General features: G+C 41.6%; 1 protein-coding gene across 1 annotated transcript in view; it reads right to left on the bottom strand.

Moving 5' to 3' along the window:
• Positions 1-553: 553 nt before the first annotated feature.
• IQGAP1 (IQ motif containing GTPase activating protein 1) overlaps positions 554-24665 on the bottom strand; it is a 103034-nt gene continuing 78922 nt past the window's right edge. Inside the window, exons 26-38 of the mRNA XM_081227921.1 lie at positions 24399-24623; positions 20426-20566; positions 20249-20333; positions 18912-19144; positions 17978-18110; positions 16831-16933; positions 15980-16115; positions 15496-15583; positions 12369-12581; positions 11105-11271; positions 9061-9183; positions 5055-5163; positions 554-2882 (exon numbers count right to left, since the gene is read on the bottom strand). Coding sequence (XP_081084047.1) covers positions 2769-2882; positions 5055-5163; positions 9061-9183; positions 11105-11271; positions 12369-12581; positions 15496-15583; positions 15980-16115; positions 16831-16933; positions 17978-18110; positions 18912-19144; positions 20249-20333; positions 20426-20566; positions 24399-24623 — 1870 coding nt within the window. The 3' untranslated portion in view covers positions 554-2768. The remainder of the gene's footprint in view (positions 2883-5054; positions 5164-9060; positions 9184-11104; positions 11272-12368; positions 12582-15495; positions 15584-15979; positions 16116-16830; positions 16934-17977; positions 18111-18911; positions 19145-20248; positions 20334-20425; positions 20567-24398; positions 24624-24665) is intronic.

Raw genomic sequence — 24665 nt, 5'->3', positions numbered from 1 at the left:
GCTTCCATATGAATTTGTATGTTAAGTAAGGGTGCCCCCCGGGGCCGTACTTAAAAGGAAACCATTTTTCCTCCCTTTTGCTGCTGTTTACTTTTTCCATATCCAACTTCCCCTAGTCTTTTCTGGTGACTTGTATGTAACATACAAGTCCCCTGAGGGACACACTGTGACCTAGGGTGCTACTGTCATAAAACAACATTTAATGCTGCCGTAATTTGAAACTTCCAGCCATTAGCTGACACTGAAGTGCCCACCAATAATGATTAAAAACAATTTTGGATTAAAAAAAAAAAGAACTAAGTGACATTATGTTAGTCCTCCACCTCCCCACCCCCCGCCCCAGTTCTTTTTATGTGGAGGCTACTTCAAGCATTTTACATTTAAAAAGGCTAACGAGTTAAAAATTGCTTTGAGATAGCTGACCTGCGTTTGTTCGTTCAAAAAGACTATGAAGGGGTTGTTTTTGTTGTGGTTTTCAATTATTAAATCTCACTCTAGTTAACACTGTTTTGCAGGAACTGCTAACAATGACACTGAGAAAAAGAAACACAAAAACGAACAAATGGCCTTTTATTTCATACAAAGATACAAAGGCAATTGTGTGCAGCAACAATCTGATGGGCAGTCCAAATTCTTGAGGGAGGAAATTCATGGTAAATGTCACGACGGCTGGTTGAAGAGAACGTCAAAGAAGGAGAGAGTTGAGACAGAGACTGCTATAGCTAATAAATTAAAATTAATAAGAGCTACAAGGTTTCAGTGCCTTGACTTGAGCTCGTCTGGGCATCCTCAACGCTGGTAACATGGTTAATTCTACATAGTTACCATCAAAATTCTTGAAGTGTATTTTGTGCTATTTTGCTATTTTGTGTCAAGGGAAGTATATCCTTACAAATAACTGAAACATATTTTGTTAAAGGAGCTGTGAACTTTGCTCATTGTCTGTCATCGATGTGGCCTTTGGGGCATGACATGCATTTGGGATGAGAACCATCTTTTAAGGTAAAAGGGTTGACAGTTTGGTTGGTCCCAGTTTTTGAGACAATGCTACTTATATAATATCTTCTTTTAATCTGAGGAAAATATTTACTAAAAAATTGTTTTCCAAAATACAACAAAAAACAAGGTCAAGGTAGTGGAGACTCTTTCCGTGGCACTCCACACCTAACCTCTTCAGCTGCCTGTGGGCTGCCTGGAGTGTGTAGACTCCTACCACTATTACATTTGCACCCGTGGACCTGACTGAGTAAACAGTCTATCATGAAAACCACATTTCCAACACTTACATTTGTAATTGGGACACATCACATGATTTGTTATTAATGAAACAGTTTATTGGCTTTAAATATATACATCAGTAAATTTTTAAATGTTAGTTTATGTTTTACGATAAAAGAATACTGAACCAAAACATCGGAGAAAATAGAGGCTCAGTAGCATGATTTCAATATATTTTCCTGAATAAAAAGATTTTTTTAAAAGCATATGACTTAATCTAAGAATGAAAGCTTCTTAAGTTCAATGTTTAGAATTGGATTGTTTGTGACTAAATTAAAAAACTGGAGTTCATGAAATAAAGGCACAGTGTGGGCAGCAAGAGAAAAGAAAAAGAAATAGGGAAAAATAGATTTTAATATCAAGTATAACATCAGTTGGCTGGTTTTGTTTGTTTTTGTTTCTGTCTATTTAAGGCAAGATTATCTCTCTGCAACCCTGCAGATAAATCCTAGTGTTTTAGCTATAAGAAAGTTTTAAGAGTTCAGATATACAGATAATAAGCCAATTAAAAAAAACCCTTTTCTTACAGTATTCTAAAGGCTTTTGAAGCATTATATAAATCTTTAAAATTCCTATTACCCACATTTTAAGAAATAAATCTACACTTTAATAAGACACTCTTAAGATATAAAACAGTTTTGAAAACAATTACATTCTACGCTAGGGCTTACCCATTCCTTTGCCACAGGAACAGAGTGGACTGTCTGCCTGAATCTAGTCAATCTCTGCACCAACACAAATAAGCAGGCGCTCAGACCATTCCGAATTTACCTAAATAGCTTAATTTTATCAGTGGGCCTCTCCCATCCACTGAGGAGAGAGTTACACTAACAGAACTGCCCAAATTTAATGTGAAACTTAAAAAAAATATCCCCCTCTTTCTAGAAATGCTTCCTTTGAACATAGAACAGTGACTTCTTTTAGCTCCCACCCATAAAGGAAAACAGAATGGAAGAGAACCGATGACTCCCCGTACCCTTCCATCCTACTGATGTAACAGAAATATAAGGAACTTTACTTTTAAATGACAACCTAATAACTATGGATAACCTGACATTTTAATTAATGTGTCTTATATGTATGTATGTTATTGGTGCTAATGGCTTCCACTTCTAAATAACAAGAATTCAAATCCCACCATCCCTATGGCTACTGGAAACAAACATGAAAGCTTACAATATAGTAATGCAACCTCTAAGACTGTAACAACATGAGAGATTTAGGGGAGTTCCCACTCTTTCTTAAGGGACAGAAGAAAATGCAGGAATAAGAAGGGTCAGACTAAGCCTGAAATACAATTTCCCTATGAACAAGGGGCAAAAAATGTCCCATTGAGCAAGAGGGGTTAAACACGTGGCACTGGGGGTGTATCAGATTGAGGCAATGGTGCGGGCTGGGTGTTTGCTTCCTATGAGTAAAGGAGCACCCCTAGAAAGGTAGCCGAGAGGCACTTCTTTCTTCATCCTTCTGGGCTGGCAGCAAATGATCAATTACTTCCCGTAGAACTTTTTGTTGAGAAGGAAGATCAGGAGGTTGACATTTACCTTCGCTCTATCAAATAATTTCATGACTGCGACACCTTCATACTGTAGTTGCAGCAGGTCCTGTTCAAAAAAACATTCTGACAGTTAATCAGGTCTGTGGAACAAGAAAAGGAAGGACACAACGTAGGGAGGGATCCAGAAGGAATGAGGCATGCCTTGTGCGCCAGGTATGAACTGGGGTGAGAAACAAGTCCCCAACTATGTAATTGCCTGCCTGCAGCCTAGTTCGTCTAAGTGATGTGTCACCTGGAGAAGGTGATGGCATTTTAATCCATGATGAAATATACTAACAATTGAAAACAAGATAAGGCCAGTAATGTCTCAACACTATCTACTAGTCTTAATTTCTATTTCAAATGACAAAGCTTTTATACCCTGAACGCAAGGGGAAAGAGAGGACTAAATGTTTTTTACGTGTTTACTATGTGTTCCACAATGTGGAAGCACGTTAGATAGTGTCTTTTTAAGTCCTGTCAAAAATCCTACCAGGTATGATTATCTCAAATTTAAAGATGAGGCTTCTGAGGCTCAGAGATGTTAAATGACCTGCCCGACAGTACAGAGCTGGATGTGGTGAATCTGGATCTGACTGCAAAGCCTCTGCTTTCCCCACTACCCTCCACTGTCCAGAACAAATTGAGGAAATCTGAGTGGTTGCACCCCTAAACTTTGGAAGAGTGGTGATGAGAAAGCAAGAGTCAAAGGGCTTGAAGGGATCCCAAAAGTTCAACCAATTCATCTTTCGGAAAAATCCTAGCAGCTCTATGAGGACGAGGACCCTGGTGCATCACCTGCACCTCACATAATACCTTGCACCTGGCCGTCATTTTGCACTTAATGAATTTGTGCATGGAGGAATACACTACCTGAGGCAGACTGGGCGGCCTACGTGAACTTGGTGAAACTGAGGGAATAATAGGATCTTTTCTGTGTAAGGACTTGAGTTAGCTATGTGCGTCACAAAATCATTTCACATCTGTACAGTTAACGTGTTTTGAGGGTCTACTGGTCACTGAGAAGGAAACAAAGAAATACTACCTGTCCTTAAGGAGTCTGCAGTTTGGAAGTTAAGAGGAAAATAAGTCAATGCCTGTGGTGAACAGGGGTTGTCTCTACAGGCTATGGAAGTGAAGGAGAAAAAAACTGTGGCTTTGCTGGTGGGGCAAGCTTTAGGGGTTGTAACAACGTGAAAGTCCTCATTAAATGATGGAAGTATAAGGGGTGGGGAGGGAGAGCCCCCATTTAAGGGAGATCATTGTGTGCAAGAGCCCAAATGCACGTTCAGAGAAAGGCCCCTGCCCAGCTTCATGGAGAGCAGCCCTGTGTGGGTACCAACGATGAAGCACTGTGTTCATAAAACTAACAGAGGCTGGACATTACCTAGGAATCCTTCTGATGCCCTGACATTTTTCAATGCAAAAAAAGAGAGAGAGATTTCAAAATAAAAATTAGGGATAGTTATGTTACAAAATGATTCACTGCAGAATTCTTTTTGAATTTAAAATGGGATTCGGGGGAATTGCCTGGTGGTCCAGTGCTTAAGACTCCGCGCTTTAACTGCCAAGGGCCTGGGTTTGATCCCTGGCTGGGGAACTAAGATCCCACAAGCCATGTGGCATGGCAAGAAAAAAAATATTATATTGCATAATAGTTTCAGATTGGAAATCCAGGTCCATCATTTCTTTTTTCATTCTGATGTAGCTCACACTGTTGTTTGTTCTGTGATCCCTATTTATTAAGTCAGATTCCAGTAAAAAGTTGTTTTCTCTTAAAAAAAAAAAATCCTCAAAATATATATAAATAAATAAAATGGGATTCAGTTTACAAAGATGCAATTTACACACATCTTGTCAGAAGTACACCTTTAAGCCCCTATATCAATCCAAAATGAGAGGGAAAAAATAGATATAAGATTTCAAGCTACTGAGAAGGTTTATAATTTTGTACTGTCAAGTTATGTACCTAAGCATTTTGTTCAAGTCCAAGGTATAAGCTCAATTTAGTGGCGACCTTAAGTGTAAGCTTCAGATATGCTTTCTGAAGATTTACACATCTGCAAAAGCTTTCCAACCTGTACCGCCCAAATCAGACACATAAAACTCCTCAGCTCACTCACTGCTGACTCTGGGCAGCTTTCCCCACATGGGTCTCCTTTTCATCCATTCTCCTACCTTGACAAGAACACAACTGCCTCACACCCAGAGCTTTCGGTTTTACCTGGTACAAACCCACCTGATAATGTAACATAAACGTCTCCATCTGAACTCCCATGAATTTGGCTTTCACTTCAAAGTCTCCAACTTCTTCTGTTGGACTGATTTCAAAGATAACATTTTTAAACCTGTTGAAACACAACATCGTAAGGGTATGATTTTCATGTTCTCATGTAAAAATATTCTGTGAAATGCAGAAAGGAGATGAATAAAGTCTTCAAGAGTGAAAAGGCATACAAAATAAAGGTGCAAAGTACTTCTGCAGGTGAAGCAGCCTGGGATTGCTACTCTAAGCACCATCTGCTTTGGGATCTGGAGAGAAGGGTGGCAGCCTCTCCTGGCAGCACTTGCTTTCTACTGGAAGAGGAACCATTGAGGAAGGTCACACATGGCCTCTGAAGGGTTGATGTCAGAAATCCTGTTGGCCTTCCATGTGGCCACTGCTGAAACCTAATGATAAAAGGAGAATCAAGAGAAAATTGGGGGCTTCCCTGGTGGTGCAGTGGTTAAGAATTCGCTTGCAGGGGACATGGGTTCGAGCCCTGGTCCGGGAAGAAATCACGTGTCGCGGAGCAACTAAGCCCGTGCGCCACAACTACTGAGACTGCGTGCCACAACTACTGAAGCCCACTCACCTAGAGCCCGTGCTCCACAACGAGAAGCCACTGCAATGAGAAGCCCGCGCACCGCAATGAAGAGTAGCCCTGCTCACCACAACTAGACAAAGCCCGCGCGCACAGCAACAAAGACCCAATGCAGCCCCCACCCCCAACCCAAAAATTAAATAAATAAATAAGAGAGAACTAATTATGTTCTGCAAGTAAAATGTTTAAAAAAAATAAAGAGGAAATTGGGCTAGAAGGAGGAGGAAAAGATACATGTTTGAATCCATGCGCGTCTGAGGACTGGAAGAGGTAAGTAAACAAAAGGTAGGGGGGTGGGGGGGTGGAGTGGGGATGGTCAGAATGAAAAGAACCAAGAGAGGAGGTTTTCTGAAAGGAGTAGGTGCTACAGATATAAACATACTGAGTACCACCAAATATAAACTGCTATTACTGAAAATATTTAGGGTATCATTCACTCTGGACACCTTACATCCCCAGAAGTTTTAATGCACCAGAAGGTGGGAGTATGTTGTTCCCCAGGTGATCAAAGTGTGTCACCCCAGATTTCCAGAACTCAACTACAGAGCAAACTGATATATTGTGAACAGAGCTGAGAACCATGAAGGATGCAAGAGGGCCACTAAGAAGCTAATTAAGAGGTTACAAAATCCATGTACTAAAACACATGCATTTTACTCAATAGGAGACCCTTTATAAAGATGTTTATTTTATGTGATAAATAGTTTTACTTAACTGGTATGGTTTGTCATCTGTTTCCTAAGCCCATGGTAGCAAATTAAAAAGAAGAGTCAAATAACAGTAGGCACTTGAACAGTAGTGGCAGATAATGACAAAAAAGAAGGGAGGAGATAATAAATTATAAAACAGATTTGAGAAATGGCATAAAGTGGTCAACTAAAAAAAAACCCCAAAAGACCAAGGTTCCCAATTGAAAAAATGATCAGAGAAAACATAGATAATAAGCCCTGTTTAAACACACACACACAGGGACTTCCCTGGTGGTCCAGTGGTAAAGAATCCACCTTCCAATGAAGCAGATTCGATCCCTGGTCAGGGAACTAAGATCCCACATGCTGCAGGGCAACCAAGCCCACATGCCGCAAACTACAGAGCCCACGCGCTCTAGAGCCCCTGCGCCACAACTAGGGAAAGAAAACCCGCATGCCACCACTAGAGACAAGCCCCCACACCGCAACTAGAAAGAAGCCCTCGCGCCGCAACGAAAGATCCCGCGTGCCGCAACTAAGACCCAACACAGCCAAAAATAAATAAATATTAGAAAACAAATAGGGCTTCCCTGGTGGCGCAGTGGTTGAGAGTCCGCCTGCTGATGCAGGGGACACGGGTTCGTGCCCCCGTCTGGGAGGATCCCACATGCCGCGGAGCGGCTGGGCCCGTGCGCCATGAGCCTGCGCATCCGGAGCCTGTGCTCCGCAATGGGAGAGGCCACAACGGTTAATAGGCTCGCGTACCGCAAAAAATAAATAAATAAATAAATAAATAAAATAAACACACACTAAAAAACTCAACCAGAATTCTAAAAAGTGCAAAATTTTAAAATGCTACCTTTTAATCTATTAATTCAAAAGTATCAAAAACTGTTTTATTACTCGATGGCAAAGAAGTAGTGAGGTAAGTAAGCACTTTTATACACATTTTAGATACTGCTAGAAAATACTTTGCAATATATATGAATTAAAATTTTTTTTCAACTGCTATGGAAAACAGTATGGCAGTTCCTAAAAAATTAAAAATAGAATTATCATATGATCCAGCAATCCCACTTCTGGGTATACATCAGAAAGAACTGAAAGCAGGGTCTCAAAGAGGTACTTATACTTCCATGTTCATTGTAACATTATTCATGATAGCAGAAAGTGGAAGGAACCCAAATGTCCATCAATGGATGAATGAATAAGCAAAATGTAGTACATGTACACAGTGGAAAACTATTCAGCCTTGAAAAGGAAGGAAATCTGTCACAGGTCACAACATGCATGAACCCTGAGGACATCATGCTAAGTGAAGGAAGCCAGACACAAAAAGACAAGTATTATATGATCCCACTTATATGAGGCACCTAGGGAGTCAAATTCATAGAAACAAGAGAGGAGAATGTTGGTTGCCTGGGGCTGGGGGGAAGGGGAATGGGGAGTTGTTATTTAATGGGTATGGTTTCAGTTTTGTAAGATGAAAAGGTTCTGGATTGCACAACAATGTGAATATACTTAACACTACTGAACTGTACACTTAAAAAATAGTTAAGATGGTAAATTTTATGTTTTGTGTTTTTTACAATAAAAAAGTATTTTTATACTCTGACCAAAAATTACATTTTTAGGCATCTATCATACAAAAAAAAATAATAATCTGAGGTAGAATCAAAGATTTACATATAAAGGTGTTATCACATGTGTAATAATGTAAAAAGTAAAATCAACTTAAAATGTTCTACAATAGGTAAATGGCTAAATTAAAACTACAATATGGAATATTATGTAGTCATTAAAAAGGATACTTTCAAACTATGTGAAAAATGCTCACAATGTTATGAGGAAAAAGCTGGATACATGACTATAAACAGTATCATCCCAATTTATGTTAAAAAAAACAGTAGGAAGGTAAGTAAGTAATCATAGATAATCTTTATGTGAATAGAGGCACAGAAGAAAATATACTAAAATGATTTCAGTGGCTATCTTTGGCTTGTTGGATTATAGGTGCTTTTTCTTTTTCTTTATGCTTTACCATATTTTCAAAGTTCAACAGTGAATACATATTATTTTAGAATCAGAAAAATATAAAAGTTTTTTTAAGCAAAATTAAAAAAATTTAAACAGACACAGTAACAGAAAGCTCAGCTGCCTGAGATCACAGGGTTGACTGAGCAGGTACTCAATAAAATGCTTCTTAATGGCAGCTGGGCCAGGACCTGAGGGAGGATGGTCAGTCAGGTCAGGTCCATCAACCACATGTAAAGCAAGCTGGTGCTTCCCAGAAAAGAAGATGAGGGTAAGCCCCTGGTTCATGCCTCAAGTGGAATAAAGTACACTCCTCTTCTTGTTATTCTTTATTTATCCTTGGTTTGGGCACAGAAAAAAAAATGGAAGGAATGGCTTCCTGCTTTAAAGAGGAAAAGTAGGATGTCCTGAGACAAATGTTCCACAAACAAGGAAAAGAAATACATCCCTTCTATGACAGGCAAATTAACTCTGAGTATTAGGCCAAATTCTGCACATAATTAATTAATTACTTATTTTAATTAATCAATTATAAACACACATAAAATATAAAAATGATTATCCAGATAAGAGAAATAAAGTCAATAAGATAAAGATATGACAAATGCAGAAATAAAAAAATCAATATATAAAACAAAGTTAAAAAGCAAATACTCACTGATTCACTTGCAGGTCCTCAATTTCCAGAAGAACTCCTTTTTCATGTAGTCTTGCTGCCGTGTATTTTAGAGAAATCTTTTTGCTTTTCTTTCCTTTCATTTCCCTAGGCTTTTTGGAGACCCTGTAAAAATCACATTATGTCACTTTCTATAGGTAACTATCTACTATGAATCTTTGTTGGTAACTCAAGGATATGAGGTCAGAAAACAAATCTCCCATACACAAGCATAAGTAACAAATCAATTCTAAAATGGCAAATAAATGCTAGGATTCGCCTAAGCAATATCTCTGCAAAACAGGGAAACATTACTAAATTGCTTTTGTCTTCGATTTAAATTATACATTTGAGAACACACGATGAATTTGACAGTGTCTGAATCCTTCTATGTCCCTCTCAGAACCTAAGCACCTAAAGTAAGTGTGAGGGCTTCTAACACCAGCCTGAGGGAACTGTACTGAATCTCAAGGGAGTCGCTCTAAGCCCCTTGGCTGTGCAGAGAAAAAATAAAAAATATTTTAGAATACGAAATTTTTAAAAGCATTTAAGCCAGCATAGCAATTACAGAGGAATGGGAGCAAGGAAAAAGAAACAGATGTCAGAAGGCTGTTGGGATAATCAAGGCGAGAAATGGTAAGAAGAGTAAGCAAGGGAAGAATACAGATGAATGAGAATGGTATCTGGGACTCTCAAGGGAAGGGTCTCAAGAACTGGGGCAGAAAAGCTGGTAGTTGTGTAAAAGGTAATAATCCCTATGGCTGGCAACTGAAATATCTATCAAAATCACAACTGCACAAAAATCTTAACCCAGCAATTACATTTCTAGAAATTTATCTTCAAAAACATGCCTACATTTGCAAAATGACATATGTACAAGAGGTTATTTGGGGCAGAACTTTTTATAATAACTGGAAACAATGTAAATGTCTATTAATGGAGAATTGATTAAGCATAGTTATATTTATCTATACAATGGAATACCATGCAGCCATTAAAAAAGAAATGAGAACCTAGCTCTGTCTGCTTAGAAGGCCTGAAACAAAAATGATTCTGTGGCACTGAGCACAACCAGTGCCTAAATTTTGGTTTCTAAATACCATTCTTTATTAAAAGGAACCAGGGATGCTTGGAGAAATAGCTAATTCCAAGCCCAGGGAGGGAAAAGTACAAATTGAACCAGAAACATCTTGTGCCACAAAGTCAAGAAGTGCTCAAAGAATGATGGGGACATTTCAAAAGGACACAGGCACCAACTCTGCAAGCTGGGTTAGGTGGACCTGATTTTCACCACTTCACAACAGCCCTGCCTCACTCCATGAAGCCTTCAAGGAGGGAGAGGAAAAGCACAGACAGAAGAGTAAGCAAGCTACAGAGAGGGGAAGCTGATGTGGCAAAATGTTAAGTACAGGTGAATCTAGGTGAAAGGTATATGGGTGTTTATTGTTCTATTCACTGAACCTTTCTGGGGTTTGAAAATTCTCAAAATGAAAAGTCTGGAGTAAATAATAAACTAACCCTTCTAATAAGCAGAACCTGTGCTTAATCACTTCACCTCACTGGATTTTCAATTTCCCTCCCTATAAAATGGTCAGGCTGAATGGTTTGTGGCCAGCAACAAGGAGGCTGCATCAGATCTTCCCTGGCAGCTGTAAAAAAAATCATGGTCTGGGAGCCTGTGTCCAGGAGGTGTAGAGGCCAGGGAATCTAATTGACTATGATGTTCCTTAAGTGATTTTTGAGGCACAACCTGGTTTGGGGGCCACTAAATGATCCCTTTCCAAGATTCTTTAATTTCTAGGGCCAAGAAGATATTTTGGAACACAGGATGCTTAGAAATAGGCATCCTTGAAATCCTCCACACATTATTTATTTACATCATACCATAACAAATGGAACTAGGAAATTACACAAAGGATTAGAAGAAAAATAAAGGACTATTGCAATAAATAGATCCAGTGTGTTGTAAGTAAAATTCTCCTATGTCACTTCAGTTGTCTCTACTTTTTTTTCCCCTGACATTGATTCTTCAAAAAAAAATACTCACTTGCCCTTGCTGGCTAAGTTATCCAAGCAGGTTTTGATGTAGCTTTTATAATAGTCCACCTGCTCTCCATAGAAGGTGGCCTTAGAGTTCAGAGCAGCGTACGTCTGCTGCAGTTTCACCAATTCAGCCTTTCTCCTCTGTCGGTATCTCCGCTGATTCCGAATATCCTGAGACATAATTATTAAAATTACAAAAATAATATCATGTGCTTCTTGAATCATTAACACTAGAACCCAGCAGCACTTAACTTTGCCTTGCTTGACCACACATTTTTAATAGACAGCAATTCTTTTTTTCTTACTCATCTCGAAAATTTTTTAAGATTTTTGCCCATATATCTGGAGAAAACCATAATTCAAAAAGACACGTGCACCCCAATGTTCACTGCAGCACCATCTACAATAGACAGGACATGGAAGCAACCCAGATGTCCATCAACAGAGGAATGGATAAAAAAGATGTGGCACATATATACAATGGAACACCACTCACCCATAAAAAAGAACGAAATAATGCCACCTGAAGCAACACGGATGGACTTAAGAGACCATCATACTAAGTGAAGTAAGTCAGACATAGAAAGGCAAACATCATATGATATTGCTTATATGTGGAATCTAAAAATGTTAGCAATTTTATGTTCAAAAATTAACAAAGAAATTCAGATCTCATCAATTTTTTCCCCTTTTCTATTTAATGAGGCAGGGAAATGTGTTACTTTTACAGACCTCCACGTTCTCATAATCGACTTGCAAGCTGGTTTAAACCTCTTAAATATATTGTCAGGAGAGGGAGAAAAAGATAACTTTAACAATTACCAAGCTTGCAGTTGTGAATGGTGTGATTTTAGGGCGACAACAGAGGCTGCCTAAAGTTCTCAGCCTGCGCCAGAGCCCCTTACTTGAGAAGATTCACACAAATCAAGGATTTGATGATCAACTTGATGTCAATTTATATTTCACAGTAATCATTAAAAAGATCTGGAGGAATTCTTTAAGGCCAAAGACAAACTGAGACATAGGAAGCTCTAATTAAGGTTTTCTCCCTATTAATTTAGGCCATGGAATAAGCCATCAAAGGGCAGGCTAGGACCTCATGTTGGAAGAGTCAGAAACGATTCCCCAGAGGACAGGACTCTAATTTCCTCTCCTGAAGGTATGTTGAACTGAAGGTATGTTGTCACCGGAACAGCTATTGTCTCCTCACAAGCCTCTGAGACAGCTTTAAACGTGGCCAGGCCATCACTGTCCCCCAAATGCTGTACCCTGGCAATGTCGTTGATCAGTTCCTGGTATCTGTTCTTTGGGTCCACGGTGCCAAGCTCTGTTAGCTTCTTCAAGCCTGACTGGATCTTCTCCTTCTTCTCCTGAAGAGTGAGGTTGCTGTCTTCCTTTGCAGATTTTGACTTTTTCATCTTGTCAGGAGTTTTGGCGTCACGGATAGCACGTCTCTGCATGGCCCTCTGGTGTTCTGCTTCCTATGGGAAGAAAAAGAAGTTCGTGGCAAGGTCTCCACACTGAACCACACTTGAATTTATAAAGCTCTCAAACTCTATCCTGGGGGACTTCCCTGGTGGCACAGTGGTTAAGACGCCACGCTCCCAATGCTGGGGCTCTGGGTTCGATCCCTGGTCAGGGAACTAGACCCCACAGTGCATGCCGCAACTAGGAGTTCACATGCCACAACTGTCTGACTCCAGTTTATGCATGCAGCAAAGGAGCCTGAGAGCCACAACTAAGGAGCCCGCCTGCCACAACAAAGACCCGACGCATGCAAGCAAGCAAATAAATAAATAAATAAATATTTAAAACAAACAAACAACTCTATTCCGGAAATAGAGGGGAACAAACTTACCCCCACCCCCGACAACTGACAAAGAAACTGCATGAAGCAGAGGCAGCTCTCTTTTCATCTAGAAGAGAAACATCTATGAAGTCAGATGTTGGCTTCTTAGGGCTTCTTTCCTGGACAGGAGATTGGACTCCACTGGGTACAAAACCCCTCATTTTTTTCCCTATCACATTGGGGACATGGAAATCATTTAATTTTATTTGAAACCCGGCTTGATGAGCGTTATAACCACACCAGTGCAACACCAGTGGTCAGTAAATTCTTGCTAATCCTTTTTGCTACCTCGTCCCAGCTGAATCACGCTCAAGCCTTCCCTCTGCTTTCAAACATGCTGCAAACTCCAGTAAAGAGACCCTTCTCATATCTGCTCTCTCTCCTAGTCACAAACCAACATTTGTCTGTTACGTTCCCACCCAACAAATGATCCACACTTGCTGTTGCATTCTTTCAGCACTTTCCTCGCAGTCTGGCTTCTCTCACCACCAATTCTCGTTACCATTCCGCCCATCCCCAATCCAGTGCCTTTTCTTAGTTGTTGCCTTGATCATCTTCTCCACACTTTTTCCTTTCCCTAAGCATGGGCTGGTACCTCCAAGTGGCCCATGGTCATTTCTTTGTAAGTGTTCTCTCTCAAAACTTCAATGATCAGCTCTATGCTGATAGATCCCAGCATATGGCTAAGGCTCTGGTACCATATTTTGAACTGTTTGTACTGGGGATGTTTACATTTGGAAAGGTTTGTAGTTCAGACTTGTAATTTTTCCCGAACTGGAGCAATTCCTTGCCCGATATTCCGTTTCTTCTAATGTCAAAAGTACTCTTCATCAGATAACGCAAAGAGCATAAACTGGAGTCAGACAGAACCTGATTCACGTTTGGTTCTGCCGCTACAAGTGAATGATCTTGGGTGAGTTATTTAACCTCTAGGGGTCTTAGTTTTGTCATCTGTGAAAGGAGGATGAAAAGACTCACCTCATAGGGATAGTGCAAGGATTACAGGAAAGAACACAGGTGAAAGCACCTAACTAATAGCAGATTCTCAGTAAAGACCAGTTCCTTCTTCCCTACTTCAAACTTCCTTCCAAGTTAAACCAGTTGCAGTTACTGGTTATGCCTCTTTTCCTGCCCCTCACACGTATCTAATGAGTATTTAGTCATAGCATCTAAAAGCTGACAATTCATTTAAAACTGGTTTTCAAATAGTCCTCCGTGCAGCCTTAAGGGTTTCCCAGGGATGCCACGAGTTCTGGAGGGTGGGCTTCCAAGGGCCCATCCCCGGTGCTGCCAGAGTAGCTCTAATTTTACCTCTTTTATATGTTGGGCTTCCAAATACATTGTGACTTAATGGAAAGGATTCCCATGCTCAAAAATTTGAAAACGAATGACTTGACTTACTCTTCTCATTTTATAAACATGAAACAGAAGCCTTAAACGTGACCCACTACCAAACGTAAGGTAGATAGCTAGTGGGAAGCAGCCGCATAGCACAGGGAGATCAGCTCGGTGCTTTGTGACCGCCTGGAGGGGTGGGATAGGGAGGGTGGGAGGGAGACGCAAAAGGGAGGGGATATGGAAACATATGTATATGTATAACTGATTAAATTTGTTATAAAGCAAAAAATTTTTTTTAAAAAAAATACATAAATAAAAAAAACTTTAATCAAACGTGACCCATCCGTCCCTCCCCACTGCCGTGCCACCGCTCACCCAATTGGACCCGGAACCCTAGCGCACACGTAGATGACTCAGCTACCATCTGCTCTGACAGCACTGCAGAATTAATCAGTATCAAATGGTCCCCAAGGTTACAAAGGCCCTTTACTCCTATCTCTCTGGTGCCAAATTCCTAAGTTCGGGGTTCTACCTAATTTGTCTTCACGGTTAATTTCTCACTACTCACCCTCACCCACACCTTCATTCCACATATGTAGGTCTGCTCACATCATGCTCTGCCCTCCCTTGTGCCTCTGTTCATGGGGACTCCCTGGTCTAGAACATTCCTCCTGTCGTACATGCATGTTCTTTGTAAGCTTGGTTCAAGTCCCGTACCTCCCTGATGCTTTGCTCCTCACTGGCCTCTTGCTTTAATTTCTAGCAGTTTTAGGGCCAAAACCACAGTGAATTTTCAGTGGTTTTCTGACTGTTTCAGGGGCATATGTCACACATCTCCGACTAAGTTCACGAACTTAGGAGCCACATTCTATTCTTTTCTCCTATCTACCAAGGCACTTAACAAAATTCTAACTATATAGTATTCAATAAATTACCGGGCAGACTCGCTGATTCTGCCTCAGGTTAAATTAAAGCACACACACAGACTGCACGTTAAGTGCCAGTGAGCTTTGTGCCCTAGAAACAACCACCTCTGGATTTAGGAACCAACAACTTTCTCAATAAGCCCTAAATGCTACCGCATCCAGGCCCACCTTCCACTGACCACCTCTCGCCACCTATGTCCCATCTCCTCAGCCCTGTCACGTGCCTATCACAGGAGCACCTATGCATCTTACTGTGGTATATGGTAAACCCCCAAACTTTACCTGTTCACTGGTGGCTGGTGTTTCTAGGATTTCAGTCAAGGTATCTCCCGGCTGGAACCGGATGACATCCACAATCAGATGTTTTGTGCTAAAAGGAGGTGTGGGAAGCATTTAAATGTTAGCAGGTGTTCTACTTCCTTTGAATGGACCTCAACAGGAGCAGAGCAAACACTACCTCACAGAGTCCCACTGGGCGGCCCTAATGCAGGGTATGCAAAGCCCCAGGCTTACTTACACAGCTATGACAGAGTGGGGACCAAGCTTAGGATTTCCAAGCTACACATTCATTTTAGCATCCTATTAGCAAATAAGGCAAGTAAGCCCTGTGTCAAGTAAAATACATGAGGTGACTGGAAATGTATGAGGCTTAAATGGCTGAGATGATCATTTTAAGGATGAACAAGAGGACTCACTCACCGAGTCCAAGGGACAGAAGGGATCACTGGGTTACACTTACTCCATTCCTCCTCCTTCCAACACTCACTTCAGTAAGATGGTCCGAGCGTCCATTTCTGCATTCTCATCTCCAGGCACATCAAACTTGTTGGTCAGTGTGAGAGACACTTCTGTCTTAGCGAGTGCCTCCTTATTTGGGTCATTTAAACTGCCAGAGCCTTCTCCTAAAGTTTTGGTAGGGTAGAAAGAATCAATACCGTAAACAGAGGAGACATTGGAGAGCAGATAATAATTCAAGTAAAAGATAATGCAAGTTTAAGAAGGTAGTTGAATAAGCCTATATGTACACTGTGGTGAGGACACCTTTTACTGAGAAATAAAATATTATGCCAAATGATAAAGGCAAAGGATACATAATAAAATAACTTCACAAATGTTTGAGAAGTCATTTCAGCCCTGTAACATTTCTCTCTCAAAATACTCTGTTCAGGGACTTCCCTGGTGGCACAGTGGTTGACATTCCATGCTCCCAACGCAGGGGGCCCAGGTTCGATCCCTGGTCAGGGAACTAGATCCCACATGCATGCTGCAACTGAGAGTTCGCATACCATAACTGAGGAGCCCGCCTGCCACAACTGAGGAGCCTGCCTGCCACAAATAAGACCCAGTGCAACCAAATAAATAAATAAATATTAAAAAAATACTCTGTTCATTTCCTTTATAGGACTTATAAATTTCTAGTTACATGATTATATGTATCTATGCATTTAAAATGATCTCTTCCACTGGACTTCAGTTCCTAACAGATAGGGATCACATCTGTTTTCTTCCCTGATGTGTATTCAGAGCTTGAACAGTGTGGAAACAGAGGAGGTGACAATTATAGCACTGCTGCCAAGCTCCCCTCTCAGCTTCTGGGCAGTTAAGTTGGAACTTTACCTATTAGGGACTCGATGGTGGGCACATCGCCAAGGTCATCCAGCAGCTCATGGATTGGATCATTGTGCTCCGGGGCAATGGCATCCTGGTGATCTAACAGGAGCTGCATCCAACATCCAGGGATCAATTCCATTTACACCCTCAACCCACTAGCCCCCATCCCCATCCACAATGCCTAACAACACAAAGGAGGTTAGATAACAAAACTCCCATATTCAAAGAACTGAAAAACCAATCCTCAACAAACTAACCCAAATAAACAATATGACATATAAAGCAACACACTGGCCCGTGATGAATGACATATGTTACGACATATGAAGAGGAAATACTGGTACTCTCTCAACCTTACAGATATAAAGGATTTAAGTGTACCCTATATAAGAGAGAACAAGGAAACTCACAGACTTCAATATCCAAGTCATCAATATTCCCTACAACCAGTTCAAATGACTCACATTCATACTTTTACTTAAAGTTTCCAATATATAATATCTTTTAATTCAGAAAAAAGTGCATCAGATCAACATTATCATTATTTTAGGGGTATTCGGCAAAGCCTTAAGAAGCTATTACCCCAGGTGACGGCGTCAGAAATGACAATCCCTGAAATTCATTTTATTTCCTTACTTCCTGTTCTATATGCCCCCAAGGGGGAAAGGAATGAATTATAAAAAATTGGGGGGGGGGAAGGAGTACCCAAGGGAAAATCACTCAAAGGTGACACAGAGGAAAAAGTTGGTATTCTAGATCATGTTAGAAAAGTAAGACAGAGGGCCAGGGTAAAAAGAAGGACCAGTAAAAACAGTATTTTATCAAGTCACTATATCAGGGGTCACAACAGAGATTCTAAAGCCCAGCCATGGGGATTCTGAAGCCCAGCCATGGGGATTCTGATTCAGCTGGCCTGTGGTGGGGTTCAGGAAACTTCATTTTTAATAACCAGCCCAGATGATTCTGATGCAGGTGGCCTGGGGATCACTTCAAGAAAGTTAATAATAATAAGCAAAGGAAGATAAACAAAAAGGCAGATGTGATGTCAGTAAGATCAAACTGAGATCGCTGGTTTCCAGAGATAGTAGGCAGCAGCCGGAGAAGGCAATTAAGACAGAGCAATGAAATTAAATCATTAAAGAAAAATACTTACAGTGTGGGTGTTGATGATTTCACCAATGGAAATGTAGATCACAGGCTTGGTGAGGGTCACTAAATCAGAGTACTCATCCACATTAAATTTATCCTGAAGCTCTGGGACATCACAAGCAGTTTGGAAAAACCGTCTGAAAATAAACACAGGAGCCAGGCCCCAACAAGTGACACATGTGTGAGAAGTTGACGAAGGACATCCCACAAACCTCTGGGGCAGTGAGTTCAAACAGAAGCCAGTCAAGACAGTTAATTGTAGAGAAACTGCCACACGTTTGTTGTGCTTGACAGCCTTGGGACATTGGTTCTCTTTCCACTTCGTTTTAGTTCTACCCACAAGAACTGCTCAACCATAATTTAAAACAGTTCTCAAACACCTGTGTTTTTAGCAGAACCAACTTTCTAAGACAACTGTCCCGAACTTGAACTCGCAACTGAATGTTTAATTTACAAATATTAAAAGCACTCTCCAGGGCTTCCCTGGTGGCGCAGTGGTTGAGAGTCTGCCTGCCGATGCAGGGGACACGGGTTTGTGCCTCGGTCCGGGAGGATCCCACATGCCGCGGAGCGGCTGGGCCCGTGAGCCATGGCCGCTGAGCCTGTGCTCCCCAGCGGGAGAGGCCACAACAGTGAGAGGCCCGCATACCGCCAAAAAAAAAAAAAAAAAAAAAGCACTCTCCAATTCTTTTCTGGTTACAAAGTAACATGTACCTAACATAGACCACTGTTTTTACGTTAAGTACAGTCTATTTCATAGGAATACATTTTAATAGCTCGAACATCCTCTCCATCATCCCCTGGAGCTCTGAGCACATGAGATGTATACAACACTGCAGTCCAGGGAATGCTGGGTGTGGTATTTCATCTTGTCTTTACTTTCAGAGTTAGAAACACGCCCACAGAATCTGTCAAGTACCTTGTCCCTTTCCCCTTACCTGAATTTCTGGTAGGACTGGGAAAGATACTCGTTAATGATGCTTAAGTGAGCATTATCTCCCAGAAACATCTTATTGGAAGCTGCATGCTGAAGCATCTTTGCAATGGAGCCAAGATTTCGGCGCTGGTCTGTGGTAAGCTGGCCTCCTGCTGACAGGTCGATGATGTCAAAGGCATCAGGAGCAACAATGGCTGGATTCATGTATCGATAGTAAAGCAAGTTACCAATAATCTGGGAACAGAGGAAAAAGAAATGGGTGTTAAAAACCATTCCACCAAGTAAGCCATAAATGACTTTGCTAGCAAAGAAAACCAGAAAATGTGGTCCTGTGAGAAAAAATTAACCAACACACACACACACACACTTTCTCTCAAGGCCTGAAACTAAAATGACCAAACATCCCTTGGCTGGATGCAGAAAAAAAGAAAATGAGAACAGAATTAAAAATCACGACAATGAAAGAACAGATTCAGAAGGTAAAAATGACAGACTTAAAGTCTGTTATTGAGCATTTTAGGGCATCCTTTGTTCACATACCATGGCAGCAAATAAGGCTGCTGTCAACCACATGCACTTTTCATTTTCAGGTTGATGGGCTTTCATTTTAAGAAGCTAATGAACATAGCTAAAATAAATCCTTAAACACGACCTAATTAGCAGAGCATAACCTGTCCAACCCCCATCATCCTCATGCTGCAGACTTCAAAGGTGCACAAGTTCATGCCTCTGAAATTAAAGTCACTCAACACACATCTCTTCCACAGAAGATTTCAAGGACAGTCACAGCATTTCCCCTAGAGTTTCATTCAGAAAAAAATAAAATTAATTCACCTGAACAGAAAGTCTAGAATCGAGGCCTCACTGTAGGAAAGCACAGAACTAGGAGAGAAGAAAAAAGCGTTCAGATTAAAAAAAAAAAAAAGAAGAAGAAGGAAAAAAAAGGGAGGGAGCATAGCTGAGTAAGAAAGAGTTATCAGCAACAGCCTTAGTGGAAACAACTGTGCTTGCTACCATTCACCTGGCCACCAGCAGAGGGAGCAATTCTTCAGCGAAAAGATAGGACTCAAAGAAATGTATCTCAAGACAGGAAAATCCATCTTCTCTACTTGTTTGAGGTCTGTGTGCCATTCAAACAACACAGGAACTATATAGGAACTAAAAGAGGTATCATTTACTATTTAAAAACACTTTCAGAATCTCACAATCAACGGCGAGCTACTGACAAAATCTAGGTTAAGGTCCTTAATGAAAGTCTAAGGTCAGGCCTAGTCTTAGAACTTTTTCCTCAAAGGGCTATTATTGGTAGGGCAAGAATGTGCCAGCTTTCAGTCTTACCTTCAGCAGCTCATCTTCACCAGCATCAGGGAACTTCTCATGTAAAGAGTCCTTCAGCACTTTGGCAATGAAGCGCATCCCGTAACTGTGGGGTGGACAAAACGTAGTGAGAAGGGCCAGGGAGCAGAAGGCCACTAATTCTGGGCTCAACAGAGGGTCACAGCTGACAGCACTCACGGGATTTTGTCCACAGAGCTGATGATGGCTGACAGGAACTTGTCCGTCACGGCCCGCATGTTCCTGATGGAGTTGTCTAACCGTGTCCTGACTTCTTCATGAGCCAGAGCCTGCTCTGGGGTCACATCATAGGGTAGTTTGCTGGGAAAGCAGAAATTATCCCCATGTATGTTAGACCAACAGCCAGGAACAGCCTGAGGCGAGACTGTGTCTCTCATAAACAGAAAGACCCAGAGAGAGTAGGTAATTTTGTTGTGCTCGTAGAGCTGGTAAATGGTGGGGCCAGAATTGGGGCTCAGGTTTTCAACTGTGAATTGGGTGCCTTCAACTATGTGCCAGGCACTTGGGATAAAAGGTATTGGAGACATGAAAGCTTCTCGAGTCTCTCACAGTCTGGTGGAAGAGACACACAAATAAGTATCTGTAAACACACTGCACTACAAAGAAGAAGCTGACCAGAAGTGCTACAGTGCCACAGAGAAGAGGCTTCTATTCAGACTGGAGGAATCAAGGAAGACTTCCATAAGGAAGGGACATATGAACTCAGGAAAAAGGGAGAAGAAAGGTCTTCTGGGAAGGAAGATCAAATGCAAAGAAAGGGAAGAGGAAGGAGAAATGAGGGTGGAAGAGTAAATAGGAGCCAGATCATGGAGGGCCCAGTATATGATGCTAAGAAGTCTGGACTTTCCTAGAAGCCATGGAGAGCCATTAAGAGACAGATCTGAATTTTGAGGAGGATTGCTGTGAGCCACCATGAGAAATGAACTAAAGATGGACAGTCACAGATGAAAGAGCTAGAAGACTAGTACTACAGCCTGATCAAGAAATGATGAGAGCATGGGACTTCCCTGATGGTCAGGTGGTTAGGACTCTGTGCTTACACTGCAGGGGGCGTGGGTTCGATCCCTGGTTGGGGAACTAGGATCTTGCATGCCACGCGGCATGGCCCCCCCCCCAAAAAAAAACGATGAGGGCATGAACAAGGATGAAAGCAGTGGGGACCAAGGAGACAGATCTGAGAGATACCAAGGAGACACAATCAATGGGACATGGTGACCCTTTAGGTACTGGTGAGGGAGCTGACAGTTACATATAGGAACTGAAGCCAGAGGAGCTGACGAGATCATTCAGGAGAAGGCCCTGAGTCAGAAGGAACTGACAAGAGAATAGTAGATGTGCTAGAACACTGGGCCTAGGCTTAATCAGGAAGGAAACAAGGACAGGAGGGAGCTGAAAGACAAAAATGAATTGCAGGAGTCCCAGTGTGGTACTTTCAATGAGGTCCAAAAGCAGTAATGATTATCTTGGTGGCCTAAATCCAATCACAAGCGTCCTAATAAGAGAGAGGCGGGGCTTCCCTGGTGGCGCAGTGGTTGGGAGTCCGCCTGCCGATGCAGGGGACACGGGTTCGTGCCCCGGTCCGGGAAGATCCCACATGCCGCGGAGTGGCTGGGCCTGTGAACAATGGCCGCTGAGCCTGCGCGTCCCGAGCCTGTGCTCCGCAACGGGAGAGGCCACAACAGTGTGAGGCCCGTGTACCGCAAAAAAAAAAAAAGAGAGAGAGGCGGAGGGAGATTTGGTGCACACAGAAGAGGAGGCAATGTGGTGACGGGGGAGGGCAGGCAGAGACTGGAGTGATACAGCCACAAGGCCAGGAATGCCAACAGCCACCAGAAGCTGAAGAGGCAGGGAATGGATTTTCCACTAGAGCCTCTGGAGGGAGCACAGCCCTGCTGACACCCTGATTCCACCCCTTTAATACCAATTTCGGATTTCTGGCCTCCAAAACTGTGAGAAAATAAATTTCTGTTGTTTTAAGTCTTCAAGTTTGTGGTAATTCATCACAGGAGCAATAGGAAACTAATACAAGCAAATAAGGACACAACTCCATTTGTCGTATGGTGGCTGAATTACAAACACTGGTAGACTAAGAACACAAGGATTCAGCAAAAATTAACAAAAGCATTCTGTCTGATACAATTGGCTGTATTGAATTTATAAGGGCATTTATATTTTGTAAGTTATGTACTTTACATCTTTTATATCAGTAAAATATAACTGTATACGTATACGACATTTAAAAAAAGGTAGCAATGAGCAAAGAGAATGAAAGTGTTAAACTAAATGGGTGTAGTCAGAGAACAGAATATTAAATTTCTAAGATTTTAGAGGTGAACACTGCCAAGAGGGACAACGTCCCAGTTTGCTATGAGTTTCGTGGCCGAAGCTCAAGGATCCGTGATGCTTACATGCTGCATGGGCTCCCACCACATACCACTACACCTCCCAGTTATCCATATTAAAAAAAAAGTGTTAAAATCAATTTCTGTTTTATGAAAAGCAAAATAAGACATGTTTCTGATAGGCACCTACAAGAAAAAATCTTGAAATACCTACTGGAATTTTGATCTAAAAATGACCGACTCATGGACCGGCAGAGGAAATATCTTAGTACCCTTGAGCCTATGTCCGTGGGGCTCTCATCTAGGGATGCCCTGAGCTTCAGTCAAACCTTCCCAGTCAACTACTGCAGTTGGCTGACCATATTGCAGGATTTGGGCCTGGTGCAGGTCAAAACAAAAATGGATTTTCCATCACACCCAGCAATGATCTGACTCTTGGGTGACAGGCTGACACAAAGCAGAGAACCAAATCAGGGTTGGTTCCCACATGATTCCCAATATGGGATAAGCCCTTTGTAGGAGTGAGCAGAATGTTCTGTTCTCTATCCAGGGTAATGTCCCCCTTTGCCTGGTGTCCAGGTACGTGGAAAGCAGCATTATTCAACATGTAGACCATTCTACCAATCAGTCCAAGACAGGATAAGGAGCTTGAGCCAGAATGTAATCAACTTCAGAATGCATACTTCCTTCATTGAGAAAGTCTTGCTACGGAAAAAAATGTCAGCTGAACTAAACAGTGTGTTTAGCGACACTGATGATCTACAGTTACTGGCCCACAGATCAAACTCTGAGTAGTAATCATATGGAGAGCTACTCCTCTTAAGCTCCAGAGAACTTCATGTATGACCTAACCCTACTCTACACCAAAAAGGAAAAAACCTTCATAGACTAAACTGCTCAGATCTCTATTCCTTACCCCCCTGTCCTCACCCAAGCTGGATAAAAATATTTTAAACATTTTGGCTCTCTGAACTGTATTTTCCCAGCATTTCCCGTATTCTACTGACACATTTTTCCTTTGGATGTGTTAACGCTGGTGGTGAAAACTACCGCCCCGGCACAGAACTCTCCTGGATTACGTTAATTTAGTTAGTCCAACTCTCAGTATTCCAGGGCAGCTCATCATTTGCCCACACCAGCTCCTCTTCCCTTTAATGAAACACAGTGATCTCACTCAGATCTGTGCGAGTCTTCCCATCCAACTGCATCTCTGCTGATGCCCAGTGTCCTTCCAGGTCCTAGACTCTCGCAAGCTCCTTCCACCTGACAGCATTCAGACATGAAGACTCTGCACCTAGCTCTTAGCAAGGCTGGCCCCACTGTACCCTTCAGGCCTCCACCATGCGACGGTTCACCTTCTCAGGGAGGCTCTCCCTAACCCCTCTAAGTTAGCTCCCTCTTAAATTCTCCATTACAGTTCCCTACAAAACATCACGAAACTCCCCTCAGTTTGCAACTTTATTTCTATGTACCTGTGTGTCATCTCTCCCACACAATAAACTATGAACAGAGGGCAGGGAGCATGTCTTCTTCATTCATTATTGTATGTCTCATTTGTTATCGTATTATTGTAGGTGTATCTAACACAGTGTCTGGCACTTAGTAAGTACTCAATAAATATTTGCTAAATAAGTGAATAAATTACCAGGTCAACTACTTAAAGAAGGGGTTTCTAAAGAAAACCTATTTAAGCAATCACTAATTTATAAATCAAAGAAATGTTAACTGCTTAAAAAAGAGAGAGAGAAAATAATAAAAACATGAAAGAAAAGGTGTTGTGGTTATCATACCTTGCCTCTCCTGTCTGAGACTCCATCTGATTAACCCAAGATTTGTAAATATCCACAGGGTCAGTTTTGATATTGAGAGATTTGTCATCCATAATCTCCTTAACCACCGGGGCCAAGATCTGTCTCAGCGCATTCTGGCCCCTGGCCCCACGGTTGAAACTTACAACCATCTTAATAACTGTAGGATTTCCTGTCACGATTTCTTGAATCTGATCTACTTTTGACCTATAAAACATAAAATACAAATTCAATTCAAACTAATCACAA

This window comes from Mesoplodon bidens (genome assembly GCF_964165515.1).
Source record: "Mesoplodon bidens genome assembly, chromosome: 3".
Classification (NCBI taxonomy): domain Eukaryota; kingdom Metazoa; phylum Chordata; class Mammalia; order Artiodactyla; family Ziphiidae; genus Mesoplodon; species Mesoplodon bidens.
This window is presented reverse-complemented; position numbering and strand designations above follow the sequence as displayed.